Source organism: Gekko japonicus, unplaced genomic scaffold (assembly GCF_001447785.1).
Source record: "Gekko japonicus isolate JY-2015 unplaced genomic scaffold, Gekko_japonicus_V1.1 scaffold671, whole genome shotgun sequence".
In the NCBI taxonomy this organism is placed as follows: domain Eukaryota; kingdom Metazoa; phylum Chordata; class Lepidosauria; order Squamata; family Gekkonidae; genus Gekko; species Gekko japonicus.
Window position 1 is genome coordinate 173,021 of NW_015168068.1, and position 13,327 is coordinate 186,347.

A 13,327-nucleotide genomic window follows, 5' to 3' on the forward strand; every position below is an offset into this window, starting at 1 on the left:
CTGAATCTTACAGTCTAGCTTAGATTTAAATTCCAGTTCTCAACTATGTCTTAGAAAGTCTTCATTTTCTGGAACCAAACATTTTAATTAGACAGCATCAAATAAAACAACAGTTGTACATTTCTGATAGTATCTTTTCATTCAGGAAATATAAGCTCTGAGCCCGTTTGGGGAGGGTGGTACATAAATCTAATAAATAAATAAATAATAAATAAATAAATAAATAAATCAAAAAAAAATTGGAGAATGCTTGAATGCATTTGGGAAAAATATGAGCATAGTAATTTTTCAGTACAATTAAATGTTATCAATAGCTAAGGAAAATCATGGCCCACAACTACAGAGAAAAAGGGTGGAGGGGCAATTGGCATCCTGAACTGACATTCTACGATCCTCTGAGCAGTGTGGCTGATCTGCACCATGAAAGTGAAAACCATCAAAAGGAACCCATACTATGCAATACTGTATGCTATCAGAGCACATGATTTCTGTAGAGACGAAGTGTCCATTTTCTTGGCAGTATCCATTCAGTAATGAATAAATACAAGGCAAATCAAGGATACAATAAGTTTCATTGTTCCGTTCTGCAGCATGTAGTTTTTGAAAACAATATTCCACGGTATCTTAGCTGCTTTTAAGCTAAAATAGAAGGGCACATGATTTTCATCATAATTTGTATAACGAATAAAAACTTTTGTGTTTCAGTTTGAAGAAGTATTTCTAGAAACAAAGGAAGACTTTGAAAAATTACGCAGTGGTAAGTGTACAGGTTAGGGTCTGGTTTATCTAGCAAAAACAGGATGTCAATAACAGATTCTTTAAATAAAAATTATTTTTTCTAAGAGGTATTGTGCATTGGTGATCTGAGTGTTTTACATTTGGTATGCAGTGTAGATCAATTTCTAACAGTCACCTCATCCTCACCCATTCTAGACACAAGCCCTGTTCGCATGTAACAGTAGACGCACATGTACGCACATATACCTGTTTGTGAGAAAGAGCCAACATACATTTACTTCACAGATGAAACTGGGAACCAGTACCTAGATAAATGTGGGGTCTGAATCACATGTTCAGCTGTTCATATATTAAATGTAACATGAGATGGCATTTATGAAGAAAATGCATTTATAAAGAAAACAACTATTTATAAAGAATAATGCATTTATAAAGAAATGTATTTATACAGAAAAACTAACTGTACATTGTACACAGTTTGACCATGCATTCACTGTGACTTGTGAAAGAGGCTGAAGTCTATGAAGACCAAATAGGGTTGCCAATGCTGGGTTGGGAAATTCCAGGAGATATGGGGGTGTGGCCTGGAGAGGGAGGCGCTTGGGGAGGGAAGACCTTAGCAGGTTGTAATGCCATAGAGTCTACCCTCCACAATAGCCATTTATTCCAGGGGAACTGATCTCTGTCATCTGGAGGTCAGTTGTAATTTTGGGGGATCTCTAGGCCCTGCCTGGAGGGTTTGGCAGCCTTAAGACTGAATGAGTCTCTTCTTTTCTTTTCCTTTCACAAGATGGAGACCTGCTTTTTCAGCAAGTGCCCATGGTGGAAATTGATGGGATGAAGATAGTGCAGACACGAGCCATTCTCAGCTACATAGCAGCAAAACACAACCTCTATGGGAAGGACCTGAACGAGAAAACACTGTACGCTGTCACGGCCTTAGACTTTATTTTAGACTTGTGTTATCTGTAGTAAACACATTGGCTTGAGTTCATCAGGAGTTTTTCTGTAGGAGTAAGGATTTTCAGCAGTGGTGTTCAACTTTCTTACCTCTCCTCTTCCGCAATTAAAATATCTTTTGTATCAGTGTGGCTCAGGACATAGTTTCAAGGGGAAACAAATGCCCTCTTACAACAGGATGGAACCCTTCTGCAGATGGATGAGTTTATGTCCAGATTTTGTAGCTTAGCCCTCCTTCTCAGAAAGGCAACTGCTCCAAAACCTGGCAACTAGCAAGGCATGTGTCAGCTACGCTGCCATTGTATTGGGGGGGGGGGGCTGCTGGGTGAGTGTCTTCATGATTCTGGGATGTCCGCTTTCACTCCTTCTGCTGTGTCTTATCTATTAGCCTGACCTTGGTACTTGGGCGCTTTGCCCTGCCTGGGAACCGGCCCCCATTATTTTCGGCATGCAAGGCCTGCACCTCTGATTGGCTCGGCTCCATCAGGGGGTCCCACTTTGAATGTAGTCTATCTTCGCCTCTCCTGCCAGGGGAGTTAGCTCTAACAAAGAATATATGCACAGACGACCTGCCTTTCCTGTCCTCGATAAACCTGATCCTGGGAGCGGATGGGGGGGGCGGTTCCCCGCTTTCCTAAGGACTCCATCCCGCATCGCCGGTGGGGTCTGTTCCAGGCAGAGAGCCAGGAGACATGGTCGTTGACTCCCGCGCTGGGAGTGTGAGTGTTATGACAGGCCTAAGAAGGGCCCGGCCCACAGGAGCCGGGAGGATGAGGGGGGCTGGGAGGAATGCATGGTCCAACTTGAACTGATGCAGACTCGGTCATCCTGGGCCCTTGAAGATGCGGTGATGGACATACCCCGGCTGGTAGCCCAGGTCATCCTGGCGGAATTGTGCGCACAGCGCCTGGCACCCGCCCCACCAGTTCCAGCGCCTCCCCCTTCCACCGCCGCTGCCAGTGCCACCAAGGGATCAGGTGCCACTGGCCCCCCCTCCAGCACCAGTGCCAGAGCATCGCCCCATGGAGCTGTTGGATGCCACGTTTGATGGAAACCCAGAGAAGCTGGCATTCTTCGTGGTGCAGGTGGAGAAGTTTGTCCTGTACTGGGGCCATCTGTTCCCGACCGAGGAGTGCTGGGTGGACTACATCGCTTCCAAGCTGCAGGATGGGGCGGCCGACTGGTACATCAGCCTGCACAATGCCCAGGGGTCGGAGCTACGCGAAGTGGACGAGTTTATGTGGGCTCTGCAGGTGCAGTACAAGGACCCGCTGGAGAGTTAGAAGGCCGACAACAACCTGCATATGCTGAAGCAGGGCCGGAGGTCGGTGCGTGAGTACACTGAAGATTTTAAACACCACATGGCCAAGGTGCAGAGGTGGCTGGATGGGGTGATTTCGGAACAGTACCGCATAGGTTTGCACCCCGAAATCTGCGAGACCATCCTACGGAGTGTACACCCTGTGTCCCTGAATGCTTGGATACATGAGGCTACAGATGCCGAAAGCCGCCTGCAAATGATTCGCATCAACAATGCAACCACTCAGCCAAGGGGTGGAGTGCCGCCGGCCAAATCAAAGGGAGCAAAGCCCAAGGAAGGGGTCCGGGAATTGCACATGAAGCAGGGGTTGTGCCTCCGATGTGGGGAAGCGGGCCACTTCGCAGCTTCCTGCCCGGGGTCCATGGGGCCCCCTCCGGCTAAGGTAGAGCCAAAGAAGAAGCGCCTGGATACCCCCCTGAGAAAGAGTGTGGTCAAGCCAAAGTTCCAATGAGCCCTGCAAGTCAACATCCTGGAGGGGAGCACTGAGCCAAGCAGTGAGAGCGAGGAGGAGCTGGCGGGAAAAGGCCAGGAAACCTCTGTGAGAGCAGCAGGTCCCAAAACAGGCGGCGCCTAAGACAGTGAGCAACTACCCCTCCCTCTTCTTTGTGACTGTGACTGTAATTAATCCCTCAATGGAGACTCATGTGAGGGTGTGGGCTTTGATAGACTCGGGGTGCACCCAAGACTTAATAAACCCCTCACTGGTCATGGACTTAGATGCCCATGTGACTTGGCTCCTGGACCGTATCATCTTTACCCAGATGGATGGCTCGGCTATGAAGGAGCCATGTAAGTTTGAGACTGTGCCGCTACGGATGGGGGCAGGGGACCATTGGGAGCACAGTGCTTTTGTTGTCACCCCTGCTTCCCGATTCCCTTTGGTGTTGGGAAGCTCGTGGCTCCATGACCATAACCCGTATATCCTGTGGGATGAGGGGAAGGTGTAGTTCATTGCCCCCAAGTGCCAATCCCATGGTCGGGAGGATCCTTGGGGTCCGAGACCCCCCAATGAACCGGTACAAGCATGCTTGGCTCAGGAGGAGCTCAATGCAATACCCCCCGAGTATTGGGATTTGGCCTGAGTGTTTGCGGAAAAGGAGGTGGACAAATTTCCACCGCATTGCAACTCAACTGTACTATTGAGTTGTTGCCGGGCCACAAACTACCCATGGGGAAACTGTATGCCATGAGCCCCGGGGATAAAGTGGAGTTGCGCAAATTCATTGACAAGGGGCTTCATCTGGCTAGCGTCCTCTCCCTTTGCCGCCCCTGTGTTGTTCTGGAAAAAGAAGGATGGGGGTTTACGGCTTTGCATGGATTACCAAGGGTTGAATGCGGTGTCAGCCACCAATACCTACCCCCTGCCCCTGCCCCTAATCAAGGACCTGATGGCAGAGGTGGCTAAGGGGAAAATCTTTACCAAGCTAGACCTCCAGGATGCATATTTCCGGGTGCGCATCAGAGAAGGGGATGAGTATAAAACAGCATTTAACACCCCAATGGGACAGTTCGAATATCGAGTCATGCCTTTTGGGCTGCAGGGGGCTCTGGCATTTTTCATGAACTTGATCAACGAAGTGTTACACAAGCACCTTTTCAGGGGGAGCCTTGTTTGTTAGATGACATTTTATTATATTCCCCCGATAAGGAGTCGCATGTGAAATTGGTGCGGGAGGTGCTACAGACATTATATGACAATAAACTGTTTACGAAGCTCTCCAAGTGTGAATTCCACTGTGCTGAGGTGGATTTCTTGGGCTACCACATTTCCCGCAGGGGTTTGGAGCTAAACCCAACCAAGGCCAGAGACATCTTGGGGTGGGAGGTGCCCAGAACCCGGCGACAGCTCCAATCATTCCTCGGGTTCGCAAATTTCTATAGAACTTTCGTTGCAAATTTTGCCCAAGTCAGTTTGCTTCTCACAGACCTCCTGAAGACTAAAGGAAAGGGCCCAGAGAGCACCAAGCCAGGTGCCCGGCTCCTCTGGACTGTGGAGTGTCAGGAGGCTTTTGAGCGCCTTCAGACCCTGTTCACTTCGGAAGCCATGGTAGCCCATCTCGATGAGTACAAGAAGTTCATTGTCCAGGTTGATACCCCGGATGTGACAATGGGGGGGGGGTGATGGCAAGTTGCACCCTCTGGCTTATGTGTCCTGCAAGTTTAACTCGACCAAACGTAATTGGTCTGTCTGGGATAAAGAAATGGGGGCAATCAAGCTGGTTTTGTCAACGTGGAAGCACTGGCTGGAGGGGGCCAGAGGGCCTTTTGGTGGACAGACCATAAGCACTTAGAGGCATTATGCACCCCTCGCAATCTGAATGCTAAGCAAGTGCGTTGGATGGAGTTCTTCTTCAAGTTTCACTTCACCCTCTATCATGTTCCCAGGAAGTCCAATTCCCTTGAGGAGGCCCTCTCCCGCCTTCTCCAACATGACAGCCAAAGGGAGAGCATCATGTTCATGCCCACTCAGGTGGGAGGGGCCGTTTCCACCTGAGTACAGGCAAAGGCTTGAGGGGAGGGGCCGAGGGAGGCTGGGAATCGAAGTTCGCTGTGAAATTCTCGGAGGAGGACCGTGCGGCCGTGGAGGGGGATGGGGGCTTGGAACAATGTGGCAACGGCTGTTGGTACAGAGGGCATAGATTGTTTGTCCACCTGAGGGAGGCTGGGAATTGAAGTTCATTGTGAAATTCTCGGAGGAGGACCATGCGGCTGTCAAAGGGGACGGGGGCTTGGAACAACGTGGCAACTGCTTTTGGTACAGAGGGCATAGATTGTTTGTCCCCAGCTCCTTGCCGGCTGAGGTTATGGCAGTGGCTCACGATGCTAAGCTAGTGGGTCATCTGGGTAACATGAAAACCCTCCACTTTCTTCAGCATCAGTTCTGGTGGCCGAGCATGCACAAAGACATTTCCCTATTTGTACAGTTGTGCAAAACCTGCATCATGTGCAAGCCCTGCCCCAGGAAGTCCCCAGGATTCTTCCAACCACTCCCCACTCTGGGCTGACCCTGGGAAGTGATCTCCAAGGATTTTATTACAGATCTTCCCCCTAGCAAAGGGAAGATGGTGATTTCGGTGGTGGAGGATTTGTTTTCCAAGCAAACATATTTTGTCCCGTTCAGCAAACTGCCATTGGCGCAGACCCTGGCCAAAGCGTTCATGCAGCATGTGGTCCATCTCCATACCCCCCCTCGCAAGGTCGTGTCAGACCGAGGTTCCCAGTTTGTGGCAAAGTTCTGGGGGGAGCTGTTGAAGGTTATGGGGGTGGAGCGGGCCCTTAGCAGTACTTATCACCCGGAGACCAATGGCCAAATGGAGTGGATGAATCAGATTTTGGAACAATTCCTTTGTTGTTTCACCAATTACCAACAAGATGCCTGGGTGGAATTACTGCCGTTTGTGGAGTACTGCTACAACAGCAGCCTCGACAGGGTTGTCCCCTTTCAAAGCAGTGTATGGTTACGAAGGAGCCCCCTTCCCCGGGAATGACCAGCAAGTTGGGGGGGAGGTGGCTGATTGGTGTAAAAAGCTGCAAGGTATATGGCCCATGGTGGAAAGGGAGCTTGACAAGGCTAAGGCTGCTTATAAGGTTCAGGTGGATAAAAACGGTCACCAGGGTGGAACCTATAACCGGGGGACTCGATGTTTCCACCAAAAACATCAAGGGGCTGTGACCAAGCAAGAAATTGGGCTGGAAGTTCATTGGACCATTCCCGGTGACCCGTGTGTTGAATGATGTGACTGTTGAACTTGCTTTGCCTAAGAACCTCAGACATTTGCATCCTGTCTTTTACTATAGCCTTCTCAAACGGGACCCGGGACCGAACGCCTGGAGGCTGGACCGTTCTGCCCCCCCCCCCAATGGTGGATGGTGCACCACATTTCGAAATTTCCCGGATTCTGGACTCTAAACTAAAACGTGGTCATTTGTTCTACTTGGTGGAGTGGGTGGACTTCGGGCCGCAACACCGGAAGTGGGTGGAGGCCTTGGATGTTCATGCCCCCCGGCTCCTTCCTGACTTTCATTAATCTTTTCCTGATAAGCCGGGGGGGCTCCTTGGGGGGCAGAATGTCAGCTGACGCTGCCATGGGTTGGGGTGTTAAGCAATGGAATGTACTCGCTCCCCTCCCCCCTCCTTCTCTGCTAGACTAGTGCTTATCTTGCAGGTGGCCTTGGAGCTAGAGGTGCTTCTTCCTTTCTGAACTTCCCGCTTGGAACCTAACGGTTGTGTATTAGCCCGTGCTTAATTGTGCTTGCTCATTGGCCTGGAGGTGTCAGGGGGTCTCCTTTGAAGGGGGTATTTCCCTGGGGCCCCGTGCCTCCCTCGTCATTCGTGACACAAGAGTTTATGGTGTCTCAAGTATTTTCTCCCTCAATAAACTGGAATTGATGAAGACCTGGTGTTGAGTGTGATTGACTGGGAACCCTGACAGTTGCATCCTGCCCTATATACTGCCATTAGAACCATTTGATGCACAAACCATAAGCCATTTTAATCACGTTATGCTTAACTGTGATAACTTTTTATTTCAGGATTGACATGTATGTGGAAGGAACAACTGAACTGATGGGGATGATAATATCTCTCATGTTCCATACCCCTGAGGGAAAGGCAAAGCAAAGTGCCATGATCATTGACAGGGCCACAACCAGATACTTCCCAGCTTATGAAAAGGTAAATGACAAGAAAACAGAAATAAACAAGGGGGGCATCAATATGGAACCCCTGTTGTCTCAAGGTGGGCAGCAGTCATTGAGCCTTGGCACCAACTTTGAAAAGTGGTGGACTCCATTGTCCCACAGCACCAAAAATCACCTGGAAGCGCTTAAATGCACCCGTGTTGCTGAGCATAGTTAACCCATAGGTTACATCTAAAATGTAGTAGGACCTCTCTGTGTCATGCATGGGTATACTTTCAGGTGTACAAAATTAATATTTAAGTGACAAAACAAACGGCACAACTAGATGTTATGGCATCCTCAGGGACATACCTGGGATGTCACTGGCATATGAGAGCTGTATGTGGGCCATTTAAAAATGCCACAGGGGCCTGATCCTGGTTAGGCCCAAAGTACGGCAGGATCAGGTACTCTTGTTTCCCCCAGCAGCTATTCAAGTTACAAAACAGCCGTGGTGTTTGGGGGGGGCTGTTTTGGCACTGGACAAGGCACAGGGGGAGGGGAAAAGAATGCCTGGTTCCAAGCCCACATGCAACTCTCACATACCAGTGCCACCCCTGGGTTGTCCCTGAGGATGCCATAACATTAAATTGTTCCCGAAGCAGATGACAGTGAGCCGGACCTTGTCTCTAAGTGCTAACATTTCATAGCTTTGGTTTCCCAAGAAACATAAATGCCCACAACTGAACTTTATATTATCTCTGGTAAACATGATCTTCCACTTACCATGAAAACGGATTTGATTCTTCATAGGTTTTAAAAGACCATGGACATGTTTTCCTTGTTGGTAACCAGTTTACCTGGGCAGATGTACAACTGCTTGAAGCCATTCTGATGACAGAGGAGTTGAAATCCGATGTTCTTTCCAAATTTCCCCTGCTACAGGTGAGAGTGATGTGACATCCTACCTAGTTTTGACTACCTTTATGTGCGAGCAGGGTTGTGTATGAACTAAATTTGTAGAATGCAGCTAGTCTAAAAAGAATGTACTATAAGCCACTGATAGGTGGTGGGTTTTTGTTTTTTGTTTTAATTATTATAGTGCTTGTAACCGAATACACTTTGTAGTATCTCCAGTTTTAGCATACTGGAAATCCTTAATAGAAAATAAAGTAGAAATATATGGTAAAGGGGTATAAATTCAGATGTACAATCCATAAAGAGAGCTCAAGACCCAGAAGATAATTCTCCAGTTGACCTTGCATTAATAAACATATTGTCTAATGTCTTGTTTATTATAATCAGTTAATTTTCCATCTGGACAGGGTACAAATTGGGGTTGCTGCTAGATAGATACCATTAGACACATACCCCCAAACCCTATTGCCTTCCTTCCAGGAAAGTATGAACTGTTTAGCACTTCTCCCTAGCTCACGTCATAAATCATGTGATGAAGCCCCCCCCCCCAACTTTCACCCTCCATTGATGGTCATCTGCACTGAACATTTTGTGCTTCCTGGAAGATGAGTATATAGTTTCCATTTCCCCATACATGTGGCTTTCTCTCAAGTCAGCTAGAACCCTCCTCTGTGACTGTGGGTTTTTTGTTACTCTACGGCCTCAATAACTTTACTTTTAGAGGGAATTATATATCTCCAAGTATCACACTCTGGTGTTTAGATCATACTTAGCTAGACCATGTTTTGAAAACTGAATACCACTGGAGTCTCATACTTTAATCTTAAAGTGCTGATTGGAAGTGTGTATCTTCTACCTCTAGTTGTAAAAGAACCATGTCTAGAGATGTAAAGGCCCGGAAAAAAACCAGAAAAAATAAGAAAAAAAAGTATTTTCCCTGTTTTTTCCCTGAAGCCTTTTTTGTTTTTTTCCAAAAAATTGGAAAAATTGAAAAAAGAAAAGAAAAAAATTGATTATGGAATGTTTTATTTTAACATGATGAATAAAATATTTTAAGACAAGGTGTTCAAATATTTTCCAAATCATTTCTAAAAAATATGTATGGTACCAGATTGATCTAATTTCTGTGCACTGAGGACACGAAACTCCTAGGTTTCAAACTGTTTCAAACTCTTCAATGCAAGAACAAGATGCATTTCTTCCTTTAGGAGGTGCTATTGTCACAAGAAAAAAAAGGTTTCAGTTTTGTTTTTGCATGTGGGTGGGTATTCTGTTTGTAATAATTGTTTAGATACACTATATTTTTAATATGCTAGTTGTGATAATTTCATGCCAAGTAAAAATGTCCATAGTCATATTTTATGTTCCTAAAGTAACAGAATGACTTTCAATTTGGAAAAGAAAAAAGAAGTGCCAATGTAGCATTTTTTTCAATTTTTCCAAAAATTTCCATTTCCCCCAGAAAAAAACCGGGGGGAAAATGGGTTTTCCCCCCGAGCTTCAACATTTCTGGAAATTTTACATCTCTAACCATGTCCAGCAGCCCCTCACCCCTATGTTAGAATCTGTAAGCATGCTTTTAAAACTTGTATATCCAGTCACAGGGACAAATTTACTAATTTTAAAAACAAACAGTGATATACCACCAGCCCACTTCTAGGCTGCCCCCTCCTAAACCATTTAGCCACTGTGATTATTTTTCTTTACTTTTTAAAACAACTGCAGCCATAGGAGTGGCTAGTGGATAGAGATTGAGGCTGTTTAATTAGATCATCTGGCATCATTTTCTGCCTGACAACTGCCACCAAGCTTTGACCTATGTTGGCAAAAAATGGCAGGTATATAAAGTGACAGGCATTAAATAGCCTTTTGCATTGGTATAGTACCTTTTCAAATTGCAATTTGCTGTAGCTGTTTTCTGTTAAAACATTATTGGGGGAAATAACCAGCTGTTAGGTTGCTATGTCCTTGACTTGCTCTCTTATATTGTAGGATACAATCCTACCTTGGTTGCAGTCCCAACTACCTAAGGAATTAGGGATGCCAGCCTTCCTGTGGCACCTGGGGACCCCCTGGAATTACAGGTCATCTCCAGACCAATGTTCCCTCTAAGCTGTGGAGTCTTGTGAGCAAAAATTCTGCTATGTGAGTTACTGGCTTTAAAGTTGTGAGCCAGCGATTTGGCTAATGCATAAATCAGTTTGCTCTGGAGCCAAGTGGGAAAAATGGATGCTTTGTATGGTGGACTCTGTGGCATTGTGCTCCACTGAGGTCTCTGTCCTCCCCAAGCCCCATCCCCAAATCTCCAGGAGTTTCACAGCCTGGATCTGGCAAACCTATGTCCCACCTCCCCTGCCCATAGCAGGGTGAACCTGGCAACCATAGAAAGGAATATAGACATACATGGCAAAATCTTTCTCCATAGAGAAATTCGTTAAAATACTTTAGTACTGAGAGTGGCTCTGTGAGGCCATATTTGCAGGGAAGTAGATCAGAATCAACATGAATTTGAGAGCCAGTTTGGTGTAGTGGTTAAGTGCGCGGACTCTAATCTGGGAGAACTGGGTTTGATACCCCACTCCTCCACTTGCACCTGCTGATGTGACCTTGGGTCAGTCACAAGCTCTGGCACAGCTGTCCTTGAAAAAGAGCAGTTTCTGTCAGAGTTCTCTCAGCCCCACCCACCTCACAGGGTGTCTGTTGTGGGGAAGGGAAGGGAAAGGAGTTTGTAAGCCGCTCTGAGACTCCAAGTGAAGGGCGGGGTATAAATCCAATCTCTTCTTCTCTTCTTCTTCTTCATATGAACCGAAAACCACCCAATCATATCTATGAAAACCTGTCCTTTTACTGGTTGTCCACTAAAGAGATAATTGTATTTACTGTCTCTAGCTGCTCAAAATCTTTAGTAGAACAACACAATGCTTCTTATAGTCATGGCTCTAGCATATCCATTTCATGAGTCTGGAAGAAAGAATAAATTGTTATTGTTTTTAAAAAACCAAATCCTATGATACATGATGTAGTTGCCTTTCTCATGCATTGTGTACTACTGAAAGGAGACCTAGCAACTCAGATTGTTTTTGGCATCCTTCTGAAGCAGTGTGAAATCACCACTTTGGCTTTGAATGCCTCACACTCAGATGACCAGAGAGTCGCTATCACCTTTTCAGGGCATGCCTGGAAGCTGGGTACAAAAAACTCTTTGTCATGCAAGCCAATCTAGGCTAGCATATTTTTTCGTTGAAGTTTTCTTTGTTCCTCCTTCTAGGCCTTCAAAACAAGAATAAGCAATATTCCCACCATTAAGAAATTCTTGCAGCCTGGCAGTCAGAGAAAACCCCCTCCAGATGATGAGTTTGTTGCAAAGCTCAGGAAGATTTTCAACATCTGACAACACCTGCAAAGAAGTTGACTGCAAATTACTAGCGTATAGTTATGCGGTTTATACTTTTTCCATACATGCACCATTAACTATATGGCCTTTGCTTGTAAAATGTTAGTATATAATGGTGACTCCTTTTGGCTTTGTAGCCTCTGAAACCTGTTTGTTAGTATTAGAATGCTAGCAGTGTAACCAGGTAATACACGTGAAAACTCTTGTGAAGCCACTAAAGGATAAAGTTTCCAGAGATCAATACAAGACTATTGAACCACTCACTCTTCATCTGAGCAGCTTCATGAGTATAGTAGAAACTATCCTGAAAATTAGCTGCTGTAGATTTTCCGGGTTTACCTTTACATGAATGATATTTGTAGTCTTAAAAATTGTACTGTGAATTATCCCTCGCCTACAGTTTCCTTATCTCTATACATTATGTTACTGTGTAAGTAATTCCATTGTCAAAGACATCTGCCTTTCCACAATTAAATACATCTCTTTTATTTGTTTTTCTCTTTATGCTGCTTGGTGATCAGCACCTCTGTGGGAAGCATTATCTTAGGAGCACGTACTATTGATTTCTCAATAAAGTATGCCCAAGATGAAATTTAAGTCTTTCTTAACAGTTTTGATTATTTATGATTGTCTATAACAACATATGGAGCTGCGGTGGCTCAAGTGGTCTTATGATTGTCTATAACAACATACAACAAAGTATGATAAAATGGCAATGTGGCCAGAAGAGAAAAAAACAAAGAAAAGTCACTGTTACATAAACTGCATCAAACAACATGCCACTTCAAGTGGTACAACCTGGTTAAACGTGGCCACTACATTACTCACCCCTAGTTCCAGATCATTTATGAAGAAATTAAATAGCACCAGCCTCAGTACTGATCATTGTGGGACCCCCACGGCTCACTTCCCTCCATTGTGAGAAAACTGACCATTTATTCATACTCTTTGCTTCCTGTCATTTAACCAATTTTTAATCCATAAGAAATTATCCCTCTTACCACACGAGTCCTGAGGTTACTCAGGAGTCTTTGGTGAGGTACCTTGTCAAAAGCCTTCTGAAAGTTCAAGTACTTCAAGTACATAATGTCTACCAGGTCACCATGATCTACATGCTTGTTCCACTTTCTCAAAGAATTCCAAAAAGGTTGGTGAGGCAGGACTTTCTTTTGCAGAAGACATGCTGATTTTCCCTCAGCAGGCTTTGTTCCTCTATGTGCCTAATAATTCTATCTTTGATTAGTTTCTACTGATCTGCCTTGGACAGGCATTAGGCTAACTGGCCTGTAATTCCTGGTTCCCCTTTGGACCCCTTTAGAAAAATCAGTATAATTTGCTACTCTCCAGTCTTCTCTACAGTGGCCTAATATACTGAC

General features: G+C 45.6%; 1 protein-coding gene across 2 annotated transcripts in view; it reads left to right on the plus strand.

Moving 5' to 3' along the window:
• LOC107113273 (glutathione S-transferase-like) overlaps positions 1-12,017 on the plus strand; it is a 26,411-nt gene extending 14,394 nt beyond the window's left edge. The window contains exons 2-6 of one of the 2 annotated variants that reach the window (XM_015414582.1): positions 706-763; positions 1,535-1,661; positions 7,553-7,694; positions 8,453-8,584; positions 11,826-12,017. In XM_015414582.1, the coding sequence (XP_015270068.1) occupies positions 706-763; positions 1,535-1,661; positions 7,553-7,694; positions 8,453-8,584; positions 11,826-11,948 (582 nt within the window). In that variant the 3' untranslated portion in view covers positions 11,949-12,017. Of the gene's footprint in view, positions 1-705; positions 764-1,528; positions 1,662-7,552; positions 7,695-8,452; positions 8,585-11,825 lie in introns of both variants that reach the window. The other variant, XM_015414581.1, reaches the window with a different exon arrangement.
• The last annotated feature ends 1,310 nt before the right edge of the window (positions 12,018-13,327 follow it).